This window comes from Microtus ochrogaster, unplaced genomic scaffold (genome assembly GCF_000317375.1).
Source record: "Microtus ochrogaster isolate Prairie Vole_2 unplaced genomic scaffold, MicOch1.0 UNK2, whole genome shotgun sequence".
Classification (NCBI taxonomy): domain Eukaryota; kingdom Metazoa; phylum Chordata; class Mammalia; order Rodentia; family Cricetidae; genus Microtus; species Microtus ochrogaster.
In genome coordinates, this window is record NW_004949100.1 from 17,676,552 (window position 1) to 17,699,004 (window position 22,453).

Here is a 22,453-nt window from a genome sequence, read left to right on the forward strand (position 1 = left end):
TCTCTCTCTCTCTCTCTCTCTCTCTCTCTCTCTCTCTCTCTCTCTCTCTATCTATCTATCTTTCTGTCTCTCTGTCTCTCACTCTGTTGCTCTCACTCTTGCTGTGAGATGTTACTCCAGAGAATCTGAATGAATTTGTATGGTTCCTGGATCCACAACTTAGGGTCTGTGTATAATAAGAAAGTTTTTTTTCTCAGCCTCCACTTGCTCTTCTACAAAGCAGGGCACTGACTGCAGTGGCCTCTGAGGATCATAATGTACGTTGTATATGCCAGCCACTCAGAATAGCACTTGTTACACAGTGAGCCTTGGAGAGACACGCTATATCACACAATGTTTCCTATTACCTTTTCGTATTGCAGGCATGTGTGTATGTGTGTGTGTGTGTGTGTGTGTGTGTGTGTGTGTGTGAGAGAGAGAGAGAGAGAGAGAGAGAGAGTAACCTTGTTTGATTTGTTTCTGTATTTCATTAGTACTTTGCTCAATAAATTTTGATTGATTCTTTCCCTCAGGGGACAAGTAAGGAGATGAAATAAAAGCAAAGATGCTTGGGAAGTAATATCACCACTACGGCTTCTTCCCAGCCTGCTCTGGAGACAGCACAGCTTGTCCATGAAAACAGCCCTGATGAATACCTTTCAGCTCCTCCCTATCCCCATTTGAGGAAGGTTTCTGAGGCCAGTTGTGGCTGTGCAGACCTTCCAAAGTCAAGTGTACAGTCTGCTTAGGATAAACCATGCGCATCTACCAGATGTTGGGAAAGCAAAGATGATGTAAAGTGCTCATCCTGGGGGCACAAGTCGAATAAAGATGGTGTACATATCACCAGTCACAAAATAATGGCACGAGTCATGGGGCCAGAGGAAGGAGCAGTTAAGTCAGAGAACAAGACATGAAGACAGCAAGTAGCTAACACAGGACAGCATAACTCCGAATAGTAGTTCCTAGTGTTTGGATGCTGGGTGGCTGAAGAGACTGGCTCCCAACTTTTATGAAATAATTATTTTAAATGTAATAAAAGGCTGTAAGATGAATTTAATTAATGAGCATTTCCCTGTCCAAAAAAAATCACAATGTTTTTACTAAAAATGACTAAATGACATGGTTGATAGGCATGTAATTTCTCCTTAGTTTTCAGAGCTAAAATACACCCACACCTGTGTCTGTGGGTGTAGAGTGAAGGTCAAATCCATAGCTTTACGTTCCTCATGATCCAAACCATTATCCAAGTTCTTCTAAAGTAGATGACACTAGGAATCCAGAAAAATGAATCATGGGGTTACTGTGTGGTCAGACAGCATTAACCCAGCCAGGAAGGAGGGAGTCAAAGTAAGCACTTTGACATTGAAGACATATTTGAGAAAAGATTAGTTGAACACATACCTTCCCAAAGTTGCCTGTTTAACACATCAAAATGCATCATTTAAACAGCCTACAATGGAGAAAACTTGAATCTTAAGATGCAAATAGGTGTTCCGTGTTCCTACATTTTTCCCTAAGAAAACTCATGTTGGCATAAGGGTGGATAATAATAACACAGCTGATCATTTCTGGGTGAGGAGGGTGTCAGTATGCTCTAGTGAACGCAGGTAGAGGGGTGTGTGTGTGTGTGTGTGTGTGTGTGTGTGTGTGTGTGTGTGCCTGGAGACCAGAGGTATCTCCTGTGGGTGCCTTCCTCAGGTGCCATCATCTGGGTTGGGTTTGGTTGGGTTGGGTTTGCATTCAGCAGCTGGGTCCCTCATTTGTCCTGGAGCTCACCAGGTAGAACAGGCTAACTCAAGTGAATCCCCACCAGTATGCCTATCTCTGCGTCTCCCAGGCTTGCGGGCCACCATGCTGACCTTTTCACATGGATTCTAAGGCTGGAACTCAGGTCCTCGCACATGGGGAAATGCTATCTTGCCAGCCCGTACCGTTCAAATGTGAGTGCTAGGTGCTAAAGAACCATATTAGGTCCTGGTATAAATCTTAGATGCACAGATTTATTAAAGCAATCACATCCCTGTCTAATGTAGACACCATTCCTATTTGAGAGCTGAGGAAATCAAAACCTGCTTATGATATGTCATACCTCACCTAAGCAACAACGTCAGAGTATTAATCTGAATTCCTATATCTTCACACCACCCATTCTGAAGTCCTAATCTGTAAAATCTCCCAGAATACAACAATATTTAAATGAAATTTCTGTTGGTCACCATTACTGCAGAGAATAGCATAATTAAGATTGTTCACAAGTCCACTATTAGAGAAGTTCCCATCATGGCTTGCTCTCTTGTGCTCCATGTGGAATTAGACAGGATAGTTCAATGGAATCCAGACCCTATCCCCCAGAAAGCTCCCAAAAAGGGCCAGGTTGAGTTTGCTATTGTTAGATTGCTCAACTAAACTCAGTTCCTCTCCCTGGTCCTCTCCAGACATCCCCCCCCCCAAAAAAAAATAAAGATACGTGCCAGCCCTATCGGTTGGATCAGTTGCTAAGAAAAGAGTTGGTAGATGGGAGAAGTAAAGGATTGTTGTGTAATGACCAGTGAGACCAAAGTTGCTAAGGAGCTATGACTGAAGAGTTAAATCTGCCACAAATGTGACAATTCTAGATCTCAGAACAACTAGAACAGAGAAAAGACCCCTGAGATGCCGCCTGCAATCTTGTACTGCTGCCAGCCAAAAACGACACTGACGATGCTCCTTAAAATGCACGTTTGCTTGTGTTCAGAAAGGTTGCTCCCCATCCTTAAAAATTGATTGGGGGAAGGGAAGGGAAATGGGAGGTGGTGGTGGGAAAGAGACAGAAATCTTTAATAAATAAATAAATTTTAAAAAATGCATCCTCCAGGAAGGGTCCACAGCAGTGCTGATAGGTATAGGTATGTGCTGTGACTCAGAACCTGAGCTTCCAGGGGTTATCGTTAGGATGCCTCTTCTATGTGAGGAACTGATGTTCAGAGATGCTAATGGTCTCTTAGCAGTGGCGCAGTTAGATGAAGACATTGGCAGAAGCCAACCGCAGCTCTGACTCCAAGTGTCGGGCCTTTCCCACACTGCTATGGTCACAACAAAAGACTTTCATTTCCCGTGCCTTCATTCAGCACTTCTGTCAGTCTGTAGGTAATTTGAGACACAAAAGAGCTGAATAGTCAGACCATTTGAATTGCTTAGTTGACAGTGATTTTCAACAGTCCTTGATGCTGAAATTAATGAGGCTTTATTATAATTGTCAGCAAACAGGACTCGTGACCAAGATATCCAGACTGCTTTTTTTTTTACAGAGGCATACACGAATATTAAGACAGAAATTGGAGGAGATCGGCCAACACTTTCTCTGCTTTTCTCCAACCCCTGATTTGCTGTCTCACTGAGTGTTTTTGCTTGTTTACCTAGCAGCATTGCTCCTGCCTTCCCAGTTCTGGAAGGCTGCATTGTTCAAGAGGAGCACAAATCTGTTGCATGGCACGGAGGATGTACACCGTTACCATGTAAACACTTGTCCTACCCCCAAAGCCCCGGTCATCACAGCCCTCACCATGCACCACTCCGTCCCGTGAAACAAGATTCACAGGAGAAAGGAGCAACGAGAATGTTGCAATCTGGGTTCCCAGATCTGGTCTTGCCCAACCCACATGCAAATCTAACCTTTCAGATATTTCAGCATCATAAACACAAAGATGGGATTTCAGCAAGAAAATATTTACTAAAGGCTTTCTCCCCTATAATCTATTGATTTTAATATCCTACCACTTTGGCTGAATGTCAGTTTTACCCTAAGGACTACTATTGCAAATTTGAACACAATTTATTTATTTATGCCACTCAAAATATTAGTACTGGAAATGAATAAAGTTTGAGTCTTGCAATGTTCCCATTTAAAGTTTATTTTTCTGATTTGAATAATGCTGGCAATTTGCTATGGTAATCAGGGCCAAGAGGTAAAATGCGGGCAACTAAAGGCAGAAGCACACATGGCGTTTTGTCTTCTGTTCCTGTGAAGTACAGTAACACGCCGCTCATTAAATGTGGGTCAGCTTCCCCACTTAACCTTTGGAATGGGAAGCACCTGATCGCTATCATTTAACAAGAAGCCAGATCCTCTCTCCTGTGACTGCTTCTGCTCCAAATGTCCAGTTCATGCCAATTTGGTCATTAAAAGCTTCCCCGCTGGGTCTCCAGATCTGGGGGGATCTAAGTCCTAAAGAAGCCTGACAGAGTCCCTCGGGACTCTCTCTCTCAAGAAACCCTGCTCTACCACCAACCTCCACAGTCAACAGCCATCCCTCATGATTGAAGCCAGGGCTGTTTCACGAAGTATCATGGAGGTGGTTCCTCCCTCTCACTGTATAAATGGTATCCTGGGAGGCCGTGAATGACTGTAGAAGACACATTAACCCTCCCCTGCTACCAAGGGACCCTTTAGCAGGCATTTTCTAAATTGCTAAATTACCAACAATAACGAGTACAGCTGGACGGCTCTCTTCTTCATATTTAATGAAGAATTGATGTGGCCAACTGTTGATTAGTCCCGGCTTTGTGGAGCAGCTTTAGAGTCTCCCTGAAGAGTGTTCTCTGTACCTCAGAGGAAACTCTAGCCTGCCCCTGTCCTAACTCTCAGGCTGTCACCTGTCCTCCAGGGAGGCGGGGCTTCTAGGGACACTGTGTCTGTCTACACAGTAACCATGGATATACCATAAAGGATCTGCAGCCCCTCCCACACTCAGTTCTTCAAAGCTGGACCCAGACGACATAGGTAGACTTGCTTGTGTGTGACAAGTGCACACGTGTAGATGGGCATGCAGGTCCAAACGTGAGCGCGTGCATGTGGAGGCCGGAGATCAGCCTTAGGTAATATTCTTCAGGAAGTGTCCACCTTGGTTTTTGAGACACGGTCTCTCACTGAGGCCTGAGGCTTACTGATCAAACTGGACTGACTGGCCAGCAAGCCCTAAGACCCCATCTGTCTCTGTTATCCTAGCCCTGGTTTTACCAGCGTTCACCAGCACACCTTGCCTTTTTCCCTGGGTTCTGGAAAACAAACTCAAGACCACATGTTTGAACAGGAAGCATTTTATTGGCCAAGCCTTTCTTTCTGGTTTTGAAGGATTTGTACTATAATGATCAGATTTCTGTCCTGACACCATTCACGGAATAACCTCAAAGGAGCATCAGATAGCATGCTGAGATAGGCCAGAACTTAGACAAAACCATTGCAGTCTAGCCTTAACTACCACTTGTTAAAAAAAAAAAAAGAAACCTTTGGCCAAGTTACCACATCCATATGACAGGACTCACAACCCCCTGTGACACAGGTGGCGAGCTGAAATGGCATTGAAGTGGTCCCAGCAGAGTTTTCGCTGACGATCGAGAGGCTGGAAAGAGTGATGCGCAGTCACTGCTGGAGGGACGGAGGCAGGTGGCAAGAGCCGGCGCACTCACAGTGAAAGGCGTTAAGTCCCCCAGACCAGTACTCTTGACAATTCATCTAAGGAGGCTGAAAGTGTAGCAAAAGTGCAAGCTGTCCATCACACTATGACTCCGGAGAAATCTCAGGGCACCAGTGTGGTTCATCCATATAACCTACAAGACATGTATACTGGCCTATATATATCCTACAGTTAATTCACAAATGAAAATAGAGATGGAGGCAGAACTTTAACCACAAAGCAGTTTGTGAGGTCAAGAGCAAAGAATGCAGGTAAAGAACTTAGGAAGTGTTTGATGCCTGGTAAACTCAGTGTCGTTTGCCTTAATTGCTGTTAAAGCAATACAGATTCAATTAAAATAGTAGCTGCTTGTCTGCAATACCTATGAAACAGTGTGCGTATAGGACACAGAAAGGGGGCAGAAACACACCAGGACAAGCAATATCAAGCGTGAGCTCAGCTTCTAATGCTATAGGTGTCAGGAGGAGACTAATGAACACCAAGAGTTCTACATCCAGGTAGCCTTTATGAAGGAGCTGGCAATTCAACTGTTGAGAAACAAGCGTGGATTTGTTTGTGTTTTCTTATAGCTTCTGTGTGAAGTGGCCCCCACAGGCACATGTGTTTGAACACTCAGTTGCTAACTGGTGGCACTCTTTGGGAGGTTATGGAGCCATGAGAAGCTGTTGTCTGGCTGATGCGATAGGTCACTGGGGGAAGCCTTTGGAGGTATAGCCCAGCCCTGGCTCTCTACTACTTGGCCTACCATGCCTTACCTCCTGTTACCATGGAGAGAGCCAGCCTAGCTATCATGCCTCCTCAATCATAGTAGACTAGATCCCCAACCTGTAAGCCAATAAAACTCTCCTCCTATAAATTGCTTCTCATCAGGTCACAGCAATGAGAAAGAATAATCAATAGTCTGGCTCCTATGATTCAAGTTCAAAGCTCAAATAGGCAGAAACTATAGGCACGTGTTATAATCCCCAAAGTTGTTACTGCACAGGCTTATACACAAAGGTTATGATACAGAGGTGCATGTTTCTCGTGATATACAGTGTAATATCTGTGTCCTCTAAGTAGGGTGAGGTGTCTTATACTAAGCCTCAAAGTAATAATACAGTATAGCTTGGCTCATAAACTCACTTGCTTTTTAAACTGTTTTGTGCTAAATTTACACACTTTTGTTTCAACTGCAGTACTGTAAGCATGACTTGGAATTCGAATTTATAAAACCAAGCAGGGACTACAAAAATGGCTCAGTGGGTAAAGCCAAACACACATGAACTAGAGTTTAGAACCCTGACAGGCCTGCCTGGAATCCCAGAACAAAGGAGGGAGAGACAAGAGATTTTTGAAGCAAACTGGCTAGATAGACTAAGGGAATCATTGCTCTCTAGGTTAAAGAGAGACCTTGACTCAGTATATAAGGCAGAGAACAATGATGAAGGTTTCTGATATCTTCATCTGGCCCCCAACACATGCAAGCACAAAAATATATGTACACACACATACAGCATATACATGCGCACGCCAAAAAAAAAAGGCTAATCAAATGCAAGTACATATGTGAGCATTTTAGGTGCTTCTGGTGAAAACCAGTTGTCAGGTGGACATGCAAATGAAATCACTGCAAGACCTGTTGAGTGAGGTTTGCAATAAACCAAGCTGACTGCATTAGCACCCCGTAATCAAAATGATGAAACTCTAGCGTCCAGCCGGGCGCTGGTGGCGCACGCCTTTAATCCCAGCACTCGGGAGGCAGAGGCAGGCGGATCTTTGTGAGTTCGAGACCAGCCTGGTCTACAGAGCTAGTTCCAGGACAGGCTCCAAAACCACAGAGAAACCCTGTCTCAAAAAACCAAAAAAAAAAAAGAAAAAGAAAAAAGAAACTCTAGTGTCCAATCAGACATCTATGCTTCCATGTAAGAATCCCAAATTTCTGTCTTGCTTCTAACCCCTATATAATCAAAAATTGTATATGTAAATTTACATATACAAATTCAACTACTAAAACTACATAGAGATGCATCATTTAAAATAGCCACACTGTGGAGACAGCGGACAAGTGAAGGACTTTCGTGGGAAAAAGGGAAATGGAAAGATGAAGAGTGGGAAAGCTCGGGTTGGAGAGATGGCTCAGAGGTTAAGAGCACTGGTTGTTCTTCCAGAGAACCTAAGCCCAATTCCCAGCAACCCCAGGGCGGCTCACAACCGTCTATAACGAGAACTGGTGCCCTCTTCTGGCCTGCAGGCGTACATGCAGGCAGAACACTGTATGCATAATAAATATGTAAGTCCTTTTGTAAAAAAAAAAAACTGACTTTAAAAAAAAGAGCAGAAAAGCTCAAAACCATGATTTCTCTGGACCTTTCTAAAGCCAACGTTTTCCCTAATGATTCTTGAAGGTCTGAAAATAAAATAAAATAATAATAACTTGTTCAAAACCACATAATCTACAAAAAGTACATAAACATTCTATCAAAGTTTCCTTTGTAAACACATGTTAAAAGTGAGCTAAGGACTGGAGGGGGCAGGTAGCTTAGTAAAGTGCTTGCCACACAAGCATGAGTTTATATCCCTCTGTGTCCACCTAAGATTGTGGGGAAGGTAGCACAGATCTAGGGATGCAGAGAGAGGCAGATCTCTGGGGGTTGCTGACTAGCAATCCTCAGATGCCAGTGGCGCTCCCTGTCTCTCCTTTTAGCGAACAGTGGTAAAAGTAGAAACTCATGTCTGCACAGGGTGAAAAAAACACATGATGAACAAGGCTCAACCCTAAATAGGCCATATTTCTAAAACCTATATAAGACTCGGAGATTATCAAGAAAGAAGGAGATAAAACAATTAAGAGCCAAAACTAGGGAGAAGAGTTGAGAAGTGTTTTCTGGGCAAGACACAGTCATTGCAATCGTGAACTCTTGCATCTGGGGAGGTCTGCCCTGCATCTGCACAAGAATGAACCCCACAATAGTCAGGTGTGGAAAGGGAGAATCCAGGAGGCCCTATACCTTGCTGCTGAATTCTTTGCTAATGATAGATTCAGGGAGCATCATTGCCTTCACTTGTGTACTCTGATGACACCATCAGACTCCAATGGATAATTCCAAACAAATTGCCACATAGTGAGTCCTGGAAACTAAATGAGTCACAAATAAAAACCAAAACAACGTGAATCTGAGTAAGGGACTAATAGGGATGAGTGAGAGTTGACAGCGATGGAGGGGGATAAAAAGGGTACTGGAGAGAGTAGTCAGGGCATGTTTATATATGTACTGTTGCTATATAGATATAATATACATATATTTGCTATAGTTGTCAAATAACAAAGACAATTAATTAAAAAATTGTGTACAGCTCATGGGGAATGACACCTGACGTTGTTCTCCAGCTTCCATGTGTGTGCTCATGCCTACACACATACTCAGACACACTTGTAAACACAAGAATGAATAGGTAAGTAAATAAATAAAAGTGACTTGGGACAGTCATTAAAATGTACACGTTTAAGCCTTGTATGGCAATACATGCCTGAAATGCCTGCACCTGGGAGACTGAGGCATGAGTTTAAGGCTAGCCTGGCTACACAGAAAGATATCTAAAAAAGATATGATATGATAGATCAATACACACATACATAAAAGAAAGTCAAAGAGAATAAATAGATGATATATAAATAGGTGGATAGAAATAAATGATAGATGATAGACAGATTAGATAGATAGATGATAGATAGATAGATAGATAGATAGATAGATAGATAGATAGATAGATCACATAATTGCCAAACACAAAGGTAGTGTAGGTCTCTGAATTTTTAAATTCTAAGTGAGCTGACTCTGTGACATACATCCAGTATCAGGAGGCTGAGACAAGAGGATTTGGGCCCAAGAGTTCAAGACTAGCCTAAGTCAGTATGGTGAGCCTCCACCTCAAGACAAAAATAAAGCAAACACCAAATTTGTTCTGGCAGAATGAGGAGGCTAAGAATCTGTAATGAACATGACTCCAGATCATGTCTGTTATCATTTCTACAAAACAAGAACTTATGGGATGTGGCAGTATTAATGGAGGTGGGGCATTAGGGGAGGTGGGGTATTAGGACAGGTGGGGTATTAGGACAGGTGGGGTATTAGGACAGGTGGGATATTAGGACAGGTGGAGTATTAGAACAGGTGGGGTATTAGGACAGGTGGGGTATTAGGGTTGGTGGGGATTATTAATAGAGGTCAGCTGCTTATACTTGTTATGATCTTCAAAGGGAAGTCAAGAGTCTCATGTTGGAGCCATGAGCAAGACTTGTTAAAGAGACCACAGAGTAACTCTGGTTAAACAACAGAGAAATAAATCCTAACACAACTGAAAAGTTGTTCTTATTTCAGTGAGTTAACCACCCAAAGTAAGAAAAGTTAAAGAAATTCTTGATTTGTTTTTTTCTTTCTTCTTCTTCTAGTCACCTTTGTGAAACATTAGTTAAGAAACGGGCTTAGTATAAAGTGTACAGATTCTTCAAAGTGTTTTCCAAAATAACAAAAAGAAAAAAAGTTACAGCAAAGGCGATTCTAGTGGGGAACGCCCTCACGGAGCCTGCTTGGGCTAGAGACGGCAGCTGTCATGTCTGCCCGGAGCCCTTGCCCAGGCATGACGAGTGAAGGCAACCACGGTCTGTGCATCTGTCATGGCTGCTGCCGAGCCCCAGCTGATGAGATACAGAGCAACATTCAGTAACTTTGCACCCAAGTTAGGGGGAAATCTCCAAAACAAATCCCTGAGCCCTCAAATTCCCTTTCTCCTGGTCCAAGTTCATCTGGCACAAAGAAGATAAACATTCCATGCTTTGAGGCTCTTCATCCATGTGAATCCACAAGGTGGAAAATAAAATTCCATACAACTGAAGCTTCCATAATGGCTACTTTCATACTGAAAATGCTTACAACTGGCCAGCAAGAAAACATAGACATGGTCCTTGAAATCTGAGACACCCCACCCCAGGACACCTCACTCCTAGGTGGCTAGGGGAGAAATTTGCCATAGATGAACTATACCTGACGTCTACCCACACATTATTTAGATTTTAATTTAAAAAGATTCTAGGCTTGAGATTTTAACATTGATGCTGGACTGAGTTAAGACTATTGGGCAATTGGGATGAATGTATATTTTGCCATGCAAAAGAACATAACTAGGAGATGGGTAGAAAGCTATTGACTGTGTGTTTGAAGCTCTACATGCCAAATGACTGTATTTGGAAGTCGGGCCTCTGAGGGAGTAGCAAAGTCAAACAATATTAGGACCCTGATTCCATGGTTAGTACCCTTAAAGAAAAGACAATAGAGTGCTCATTCTTGCTTTCTCCCTTTATCCACACAACAGGAAGAGGCTATGTGAGCACACAGAAGGGTGGCAGTGCACACAAGCCAAGAGAAGAGTTCAGCATGAGACTTATCTGATGGCTCACACCTTAATCTAGTACTTCCAGCCTTCAGAACTGTGAGCGAGGGCATAGCTGCTGTTTAAGCCAGGAAGTCTATAGGAATCTGCTATGGCAGAGCCTGCAGACAAAGACTATGTGTTACAGCTGGAAGAAATGTCGAGGGTCACTAACAAAGGAAAATTATCAACTCTTCCCTGAAAATTTTAGCCCTTAGACGGTCACACATATGTCCATTTAGTTCACGCCTGAGGATTTTATGAATTCATATTCTCACTCATCCGTTCAAGATGTGCACCATTGTCCATGACATTTATGAGCACACACTGTGATACAGCGGAGCAAAGAAAGTGCACAACAAACACAAGCAATGATTCCCAATCATAAAGGTAGCCTTAGGTGGCTCATGTCATTAAAAACATGAAACTGCTAAATATTATCATACAAGAAAAAATTCTGCTTTAATCTCTCATGGATATTGTTAGCGTTCTGAGCACTGGTGGGCTGTAAACAAGAGAAAAAAACGTCCAAATAGTGCAAACAAAAAATAATTATAGGGTTTTTTAATTTTTAATACATTTTATTTGGATATATGTGTCTATATGGGAAAGGGTGTATGTCCATGGTACTCAGATGGAATCCAGAAGACAACTTGTGGCCACTGGTTTTCTCTTTCCATCATGTGGGTACTGGGAATAGAACGCAGGTCAACAAGCTTGTAAGTAAACAAGACCTTCACCCACTGAGCCATCTCACCAGTCTCTGGGATTTAAAGGACCAGAGACAGAATGGCATATCACAGATTAACAAGCAGGTATGACAGCCAGAGCATCTGTGTGTGTTGAGAGGATGAAGCCCCCACCTACCCGCCCTGGCAGAGGACAGTTACTGATGGCCTTGAAGAGGCCTTCCCAAGACTGAGTGTGGAATGCCAAGGTCTGTAACCTAATCATTGGGAGCTGTATCTTAGGCCTCCTGGAAGTGGCCAGATAAGGGAAACCCCGCCCCCACGAACAGTCTCACTCCACTGTTTTTCTCAGTTCTAAGCCATCTGTGCTAGCTAGAGGTCTCCGTCACTCTGCGAACAGCACCTGAAGTCCCATCGGCCCATGTGCTTTGCCAAACCAAGTGAGTCGAGGAAGCCATCATCTGTGGAAATGCTGAGATCCGAACCAAATGTGATTTGTTCTGCTTCAGCATTTCCTCAAATGACTCCATTAGGGGATGGCTGCGGCTCAGGGCTAATTAACTCATAATGGGTGCAAAGCATCCTGGGATACCAGCTCAGAGGGTGTCAAGGGATCTTGGGCCTTCTGTGCACACCCTGACCCTCCTCGAGATGTCCAGTTACAAACAGGGCATGCAGATGGAACTAAGTCTGTGGGGAGTCTTAAGACATGAATCTTGCTTCTTGCTGGAGCAATTAGGTTACCGATTCAGCATGGAAAGTCTAAGACATATGTGGAATGGGGGTTAAATTCTGTGTCTGTCACATCCTGGCCAGGTGACTTTGGTGGCATCACTTCAGTAACTAAAGGGGATAAAAGGCAGTGCCCTCTTTAGGAGGATTAATGGCATAATGCATACAAAGGCCCCAAGTCTCTGTTGTCTGCATTTCTTTCCATCCCTAACAGAGACAGAGTGATATTTAGATCTCCAAAATGACATTGGTCTTCTGTAATCTATGTAATTACTCAGTGTTTGGAGGGAATCTTATTCTAGGGACTTCAGTGGGAGCTTTATCAGGCATGTACAAAACAGTTAAGAAATTTCCCCCATAAGGCCTTGTTATCATCCTTGAACACTGAAATATTTCATGATAGAAAGGACAATTAAACATGCTGTTTAGAGTAACTCTAAGGAAGACATGATGCCTGATGCCAAGAAAGAGATTTTAGAAGACACTTATAGACTCTGCTCTTTGTAAAGCTTGGGAAAGAGATTAACATGCATGAGAAACTAGAAACTGACTCCCAAGATAAAAAGACAAATGTCATGTGGAGATGACAGGGTGTCACTGAGACCTCCAGGGTAGGACAGTCATTCCCGGAAGATGGACGTTGAGGATACACATGTCGGTAACATATCTGCTGGCGTGCTACAGCAGGGGAAAGAGGACAAATTCATTCTCTCGCCTGAGAAATAGAAATTTGAGGAAGGAAACACAAGAAATCCCATTCTCTTCCTTCAAGGTTCAATCTATATCAAACATCAGCATTAGCCCAAGCCTTTCTCATTACTTTGACCAAATGGGACCCAGCAGGGGACTGTGGGTGTAGATGCAGTAGGCTCGGGATCTGGGGTGGGCAGCTTCATTCAATTTCCAAAACCTGCACAAGACCTCAAAACCTAAGGTCTTGCATGGAATTTGGACTCTAAGAGCCAGGCCTGCACCATCAAATCTGGTTTCTAGAGTACCCCCCTTTGAGGATGCCTAGTAGCTCTGGAAAGACAAAGCAGGTAGCCCCATACCCACCACACAGCCCCTGTGAGAGGGGCTGCCCTATTCCCTAAGAAGCTGTTTTGATCATTTTCTCTGGGCTCTCATGGTGAGCACTTGACATCATTTGTATCCCTAAGAGGAGAAACTATACATGTCAGCCAAACCTTGGGTCCCTTCCTATCCCCAGCTCAAAGCTTGGTCCCCGAGTTCTCAAGATTTGACATCAGAACTTCTCTTCAGAGGAGGATGACACCACCTTCCTTGATCATAGTGAGGATAAGGGCCTACGGTGAAGGCTGATACCTAGTCTGCCACTGGGGATGTTCATTTTTTTTTTTCCAAATTAACAGTGGAGCTGCTCAAAACCAAACAGAAATTAAGGAAAGCCATGTATTGTGGTTTTAATATGAAATGAGCCCCATAAACTCATCTATACAAGCACTTGGTCCTCGAGAGGGAGAGCCTTCCTGGAGGAAGTAGAACACTTTAGGACAGGGCTTTGAGGAGATTTCCAGCCTGGCCCTATCTTCTATCTGTTCTCTTCTTCCTGACTGTGAACACAACACTTCTTCTGCCATGTCTTCCCCCACCATGACGGGCCGTAGCTCCTGCGACTATAAATTGAAATAAACCCCTTCTCCCTTAAGTTACTCCTTGTCAGGTTGGTCACAATAAATAGATTGTGCCTCTGTGAGAAAAAAAATAGCTATCCTCTCCTTTACGGCCAGAAGTGGGAAAACAGTGCAGAGCCCAGCGGAGGGACAGGGTCCGGAAGACACAGGCAATAACTGTGACTGTAACCGTATGTGGAGAAAGGACCATTGTGGATGCAGTCAGGTTAAAGGGGTTGCCATGAGCTCCTTCTGAGTCATTGATGTATCATGAACTCACTGCAAAGGAACCATACAAGCGATCGAAGAGGAAGAGACAAGGGCATGGCGAAAAGGCTGTAGGAGTCATGGGCTGAGATGGAGCCCAGTGCCGACATCTCAGAAGCACCTTAAAGGAGAAAGGGTTTCTTTTGCCTAGAGATGCTGAAACTCTATCTCTATCACAGCACATCACACAGGGAAAGTATGGAATATGGGCCAATCACCACATTGGGTCCACAGTCAAGAAGCAGAGAGAAGACCAGAGATGGGATCAGGCTATAAAACCTGAAGGCCTGCCCCTAGTGATAAATTGTGGAGCACCAGACACTGAAGGAGGCAGGAAGGATCTTCTACTGACCCCCTCCAAGGGAGCATAGCCCTGTGACAAGCGAACCTTGGGCTTCAGCCTCCAGAACCATGATAGGATATGATTCTGCTGTTCTAAGCCCCCAGGTTACAGTGATTCCCCAGCACCATGTCTTAGGACGCAAAGTGTCTAGAAATGTAGACTTTAGACCTCAGTCTCTAAGACATAAAAGGACAGGGCAGCCTCAAGCCGATCCAGGATTTATTGATAAAATCCTGTCTCTCTGTCAAGTCCCTGAATGTCGTGATCTCTCACCAAGCAGCTCAAGTGGAAGAATGATGGGGAGAAGTTATCTAAAGGAAAGTGCCAGAAAACTCAGGGCTTGCCTCTTCCCTCCCCACACAGCACTACAGCCACTTACGGGAAGCCCTGTTTTTGGAGTGTCTGTCCGTTACAGGGTTTCCATAGTGATTTACAAAGCATTTCAAAACACAAGCACCTGCCGGGACAGTGACAGCAGCATGGGAAACAAGGCTGTCAAGTCCCAGAGTCTGTGCTGGGAAGAGGCAGCCCTGGCCTCCCTACTGCCCACCCTTCATCAATGAAGAATTGGCAGGGGAAATTTGGGGGTTATTTTTGTGGGCAGGATAGTCCTGAGACAGCCCTGTTTGCACATGAACATATTTTATTACACACAAATGAAAGCTTTGACCTGCCAATTTATCTCTTAGTTTTATATAACAGATGTCTAAGATTCAGTTGTCTGCACAGTATCAAAGTGCACATGATGGAAACATTAATGTCTAACTCACTAAAAAAATCATAGTTTGATATTGGATATATTTATTTGGCTGCAGAAAAATTTTGTCACTACCTGCAAGGGCCAGAGATGATAATGAAAAGAATAACAGTTGCAGCATCATTACTGAGCACTTACCAAGTGTGATGCACTGTGCTAAGCATCTAAGAAGTGATAATCCGTTTAATCATTCCCAAAACACGATCAGATGAAAATTAAAAGGATGACCTTGTAAATTGGTTAATCAGGGCTCAGAGGTTTTGAATGACTTATCCCAGCTCATAGACTTCCAAACTGGGATTCCAAGCAATTCCTGTGCCACTTGCAACAGTCACACCATGCAAGTTTCCCTAGTGAAAAGACGTGGGGTTCCAAAACTAGAACACGAGGCTGCAGCTGCAGGACCTGGAGTAGGGGTGGGCACAGAGTCACACCTTCTAGGCCTTGCTACTTACTGTACACTTGCTGCTTTAATAGAAGTGTGAGTTGGCCTTAGAACAAGTGTGTGCACGTATGTATATATGTATGGCTTATGTGTATAAACATACATGTATATGTGTGTATACATGTGTGCCTACATGCATGTGTACAGTTCTCATGTACTGTGAGTGTATTTATAGTTGTGTGGACATGTGTGTGCATGTATATGCTATATGTAATACATGCTGTATCTTCTCATGTGTGCATACTTGTGTTCGTGTGTTTATCTGTCTGAAGATGAGAAGGGAGGTTATGGCACAAGCTGCGGTGACCAGTTCTCCAGAAGAGTAGCCTGAGGTGTTCTGACTATTTAAACACTGGTCTCTGAATCTAAAACAGTGGTTCTCAGTCTGGTTCACGACCCCTTTGCAGTTATGTGTCAAATATCCTGTATATCAAATAGTGACATTATGATTCATAACAGTAGGAAAATTGACGTTATAAAGTAGTAACAAAATGACATTATGGTCATGGGTCACAATACTATGAGGAACTGTATTAAAGGGTCGCAGCCTTGGGAAGGTTGAGAACCACTGTCTAAAAAGAAAGCAGACCAATAGTGAATGTGAATCACCCTGCAACTCTTTCAGGATTTTTCTCAAGTTTCGCCTGAATGTCTCCTCTGAGAGTGCTGCTATGCAGGACAAGGATAGGAAGGAACTGTGTGTTTTCGTGTAAAGGTTACCTGCTCAGTAAAGAGCACAGAGCAGGGACCTGCTCAGACACAGGAAAGTGGACTGTTCAGACACAAGGACAGGAATCTGCTCAGAAACAGGACAGTGACCTGCTCAGACACAGAACAGGGACCTGCTCAGACACAGAACAGGGGCCTACTCAGATATATTGAGCAGGGCCTCTCTCAAACAGAAGGGAAGAACCTGCCCAGATACAGAGCAAGGACCAAACCAAGCACAAGCTAAACTTCCAGGAAAGGCAATGCTTGGGGTTCATACCTCACACCAAACTCCTTCCTAACAGCCTGGATCAAGGAGAAGCAAGCAGCAGGCAAGTGGGGGACTCCTTTGGAGGACTGTGCAAGGCGGACCTGAGGAGAGAGGTGTGCCATAGCCTGTTGTCACAAGTTGCTTCTATCCAACACATCAAAGAGCACTGACGCTTGTGTTTTACAGGATTTTGCAGACTCTGTGTCCCAGCTGGTCACACAGAAGTTCCGTGAGCTGACAGTTGGCCTGACATCTGTGTATGCCCGCCACAAAACACTGGCAGGAATCGTCATGACAAAAGGTAACTACCTTTCTTTTCCTGTGGCAATTTTTGCCTCCACATAAAGAAATGTTAATATTAACCTGGTCCTAGGAGTCTAAGGATGCTTCCTACCAAATGGAGACAGACAAAGGCAGGCAATGTGGAGCACAAAGATGTCAGTGGCCACTGTTACTTCCAGAACAACCACACTGGCAATATTGTGAGAACTTCTGATGTTCTTCATTCCCTTGAATTCCATAAGATGTTTATGCATACCCTCACTTTTAAGAATGATGCTGGTATTTGTAAAAGCTGGATTTGGAGGCCAGAATACCACATAAGTCATTTAAAGCCAATAGCTAAGGAGGTGCTCTGCTCCTCTGTAGGTGGAGTTTTTCCTGTGTCCCAGCAGCCACTCCCAAATAACCACAAAGAGGATTAATATTAACTATAAATGCTCAGCCAATAGCGTAGGCTTGTTTTAGCTAACTCTTATAATCTATGTGTTGCCACGTGGCTCATGACTTTCTACCTCATCTTGAACACATCCTGCTCCCTCTGCACCTGGCTGCTACTCCTCTGACATGGCCCTCCTTCTTCCCAGCATTCTCTCTGCCCCGAAAATTCAATCAGCTTTTTATTAACAATGAGAGAAATGCATATTCTGCACCACTTCTCTGTCACTTCTGAGGTGACTGATGATGTCACTCACACAGAGCGAGCACACTGCATGAGTCCGAACACAGAGCAGAAAGATGGAGCCAGTGCGTACAAAAGAAGTCAGGTGTGGAGGTGGGCTGTCCAAGGGATGTTGGCTGTCAACATATCTTCTTCTCTCGCCAAAGACTATCTGAGGGTCCTTTTCAGTGTACACGCTATACATTCATCCCACCAGTAGATGGCTGTGAGGAAAGAATGGAGGGAGCACCAAAGGTACCTAAGACGGTACTAAGGAACAAAGATGTGACACAGTGGGGACAGAAAAGGACATGAGAGACAGCAAAGAAAGACGGAAGCCAATCAAGACACAGTGCACAGCAGACACGGAGAGCCACAAGGTCATGGAAAGATCCAAAGGGACATAGAGAACAGGAAAAGACACGGAGGGATACGACAAGACACTGGGGTACATTTCAAAGTGTCTCCTCCTGAGTGTCTTCAGGTCCTCTTGCTGGGGTAGACACTACTAGGTGAAAGTCCTCCTTCTTATGCAGACTCGTCTTTCCAATCTGCTCTCAGAAGTGGAATCCCATCGTAGGAAACAATAGTGACAAGGCCTGACAGGAAGTCACTGCTACTGTTCGCCACGTGGGGAGAAACGATGGCTGGATTTGGACAATGAGATTTCCGACATTCCCCAGTTGCTAAACAAATGTAATAAATCATCTGGTTGTGTAAACTCAACCCTTTTATCTCCACAGTAAAGAACAGTTGTCTTAAGATCAAAATTATTAGGGAGCAATAAAAGGTTCACACTCACACTTGGCTTTGTGTAGGTAGGGAACTTCTGGGACTGAAAAACACTATCTATCTGGAGTCTCAAATTATTTACACTTAAAACATGAAAAAAAAAATCAAATGACTGTAGAGTTTCCCTGTCACTCTAGACACCTAGGAATCACTCCAATATTCAAGAGCAAGGAAGCAGGAGAACAACCCCTAGGGCCCCATCGTACACCTGGTACATCGTACACCTGGTACATCGTACACCTGGTACATCGTACACCTGGTACATCGTACACCTGGTACAGTGGTACATCGTACACCTGGTACAGTGTACGCGAGCCAGCCTTTCCAATTCCTGCATCAGAGCAAAGTGGAAATAGCAATGCTTCCTCACAGCGTCGTTTGTAAGATAAAGTACATCAAATGCTTTGGAGAGTGAGAATCGCTCTATAAACACAATATCCCGTTCTAAGGCAAAGCAATTTGCTTTTTCCAATGATATTATTGTATGTGGTGTCATGCATAAGCCCGAGCCGCCACGAGGGCTGCCTCCCCTCCTTTCACTCATTGAATGACATCTGCCCCTGCAAAACAGGAAATGCTCCAAATCCAGGGCTGAATCAACCTCTGACAAGACAATGGCGTTGGGTGCAGTCTTTTTTTGTTCGAACATTTTATTTTATTTTATTTTACTTTTGTTTTATAAATAATACCATTCAAAATTTCGACCTCCTCCTCTCCTCCCATTTCCCTCCCACTCCCCCACTCACTCTTCCCCTCACCCCCTCCAGTCCTAAGAGAGGGCAGGGTACCCTGCCCTGTGGAAAGTCCAAGGCCCTCCCCCTTCATCCAGGTTTAGGAAGGTGAGCATCCAAACAGCCTAGGATCCCAAAACGCCAGTACATGCAGTAGAATCAAATCTCCGTGCCATTGTCATTGGCTTCTCAGTTCACCCCCATTGTCAGCCACATTCAGAGTCCGGTTTGATTAGCTACCCAGCCTCTAAGGCTCTTTGCACTCACCCCCAATCTACATGAAAAGACTCAACCTCCCACTCAAAATTAAACGGCCCATTGAGGGAGCCAAAATGAACCCAGCTCCATCAACTGCTAGCTCTGCGACTTTAGGCAGGTTGCTTGACCTCTCTGGGACTCGGTTTCTCACTCATAAAAATGAGACTAATGAAAGGCATACCCACCTAGTAGAGATACAGTGATGACTAAATGTGTGTGTAATACACTTGGAAAAGGCTTGCTGGTTAGGTTTTTCTGTGTACTTGACATAACTTAGACTCACCTGGAAAAGTCTTTTTATGCTTTTATTGATTTATTGAAAAGTTAATACAATATATTTTAATCATATCTTTTCTCTCCCCCGATACTTCCCAGATTCATCTTTCTGTATGTTTCTTCATGTTTTTTTCTCTTTCTCTTAAAAAAAATTAAAAGGCACACACATACACACACACACACAAAGAAGCATAGAGTGTGAATTGTGTTGGCCAAGGATCTTAATGGAGATTTCCTAGAACAGATCACCCTGTGGACTTGTCTGTGTGAGACTGTTTTGATTTTTAATTGATAGAGGTAGGTGCAGCCTATTGTGAGAGGCACCATTCCCCAGACAGGGGTTTCTGAACAGTATGAGAGACAATAAATCCAGATGGCATCAAGCAGGTAAAGAAATAAACCCTCACACATGTATCTCTTCTCTTCACTGTGAATGCGCTGTGACTCACTGCTGGAGTTCTTGCCTTGGCTTCCCCTCAAGACAGACTGCAACCTGACTTGTGAGCTGAACAAATCCTTTCTTCCCTAACCTGATGTTTGCTAAGATATTTATCATAGCAACAGAAATGAAGCTAGAAACTAGTTCTAATCCATAGTAGGAAGCATATGCTGTTCATTAGTAGTCATGTTATCTTTAATACACTATATACATTATACACTATATATATATAATGCATATACTATATAATGCACTTTAATGTGCATGTTATCTTTAATGCAGTATTGTGGGCTGCGTGCCAACAACACGGAGGTTCTGGAGAAACAGCAAAAAAGAAAACTGACCAAGTGCCTACTCTTGTGACTCTGACAATCACCTGGAGAATGTGTCATTTAAAAATAATATATAAAATCAATACAAAATAATCCTAAGAGAGCATCATACACAGAGTCTCAGCACACAAACAAAACTTCGGCAACTTTTAAAAATTTAAAGTGCCCTATAAGTTTCTGCCATAAGTGTCTACTAAGACAGGGGGTGGGGAGAGAAAGAGAGAGACACTCCTCCTTTCTCTTGTATAATAATGTTCAAGTTCATAAGTCTGCGTGAGTATGACTCCACAAGTCGGTTTTCAATAGTTTCTAGTTCCTGCGCATCTTTCCACTTTCATAGGAAACTCAAAATGGCAATTTTTGGAAGTTATTTTGAGGCTCTACATGGAAAGCAGTTATGTTTCACAAGGGCTTATGAAAAGATAACGCTCCAGTTGCTGTCAAGCACTCGGTTTTATACACAGGTGATTTATTTATTCATTGTGTGAAAGAGAGTCTCTACAAAAGAAGGCTTTGTAACTAGTCCTCTGTGGACCCCAGAGTACCGATTTCTGGAATTTGCTTTCCTGTTATAAAGGGAATAGTTAATAAACTTTGATTTAGAAAAGATTATAAAGAAATGTGAAAAGTAATGAATAAAAGTATTTGTAAATATTCATTTACTCAAATTTGATGGGCCATGTAATCTTAATTCAAGTTCAGTTATTCAAACAAATGCCTGAGGAATTCCAAGAGATAGTGGTGTGTGTGCTATACCAATTACAATGCAATAAATTAAGCTGATTCTGAAATAAACTTCATTTAATTTTCACTATTTGCAGAAGGAATATTATTTTTAGCCATTATGAGGAATACTATTGGGAAAAAAACATACTTATGAGCAGACTGATATTTTATCTTCATCTAATTATCCAGATCATATGATTAAAAAATCAAATAAGAAAGAACTTATGAATAAAAACTAATATTCCCCAATTTCATTGCTCACCATTTCTACCCAATATAATTTGTTTTATTAATCTTTTGAGAATTTCTACATACACGAAATGTGTTTTGATCATATTCATCCATAACTCTTTAAAGATCTCATCCCATTTCCAACTTCATGTCCATATTTTTTAACCCACTAAATCCAATTTGTGTCCCATATCAGTGTAGGGCCATCCACTGCCAGGAGCCACACCCTTAAAGAAACCTGACCCTCGCTCTCCCAGAAGTCATCAATTGCCAATAGGTCCTCAGCAGGAGTGGTGACTCGTGCATCTCCCTGCTACATGCTAGAATGTTAGCTCATTGATTTTGTGCCAAACACCACGGCTGCCGTGAGCTCACGAGTGCAATATTCCTGTCGTTTCAGAGGACACTGCTTCATCCTGGTCCTCCCTTACTTCTGACTCTTTCAATCTCTCCACCTCACTCTGGCACAATATTCCCTGGACCTTAGTGAGAGGAGCTATGATACAGATGTCCCCTCTATGGCTGAGCACTCTAAAAACACTTATTCTTTGTGCTTTGGCTGTGAGTTTCCATGTGCACCACCAGCCACTACAAAAAGAAGCTTCTCTTGGAAGGCCTAAGAACTACAGCTACATTCTACCCAATTTGATAATTTGTTCCCATTAGTTCCACATTTCCATATTTTTGATTCTACAAAATATCTATTAAGCAATGCTATTGCAATCTAATACTCCTTCATTTGTGATTTTTGTAGATATAATTTTATGACATTACTAAATAAGTGTGATTTTTATTCCATTTGGATTGCACAGCTTCCTATTCTGGTAATTCTCTTGGCAGCCACTCAGACTTTTACCTACTAGCCAAATTCCACAACTATAATTTTTTAATAACAGGATCCTAACTGATAATACTTACATTCTAGTTAATTCTTCTATATTTTGAGTACCGCTAAGAATTGAAAAACAGTAACACAGCATCTACATAACTAGGCCCAGAGCCAGACTGTGATCTTTTTTTTTTTTTTTTTTTTTTTTT

General features: G+C 43.0%; 1 protein-coding gene across 2 annotated transcripts in view; it reads left to right on the plus strand.

Annotated features, from left to right (window-relative positions):
- Adarb2 (adenosine deaminase, RNA specific B2 (inactive)) overlaps window positions 1–22,453 on the plus strand; it is a 560,555-nt gene that overhangs the window by 456,849 nt on the left and 81,253 nt on the right. For both annotated transcript variants that reach the window (XM_026788354.1, XM_026788353.1), the window contains exon 4: window positions 16,877–16,991. In XM_026788354.1, coding sequence (XP_026644155.1) covers window positions 16,877–16,991 — 115 coding nt within the window. The remainder of the gene's footprint in view (window positions 1–16,876; window positions 16,992–22,453) is intronic.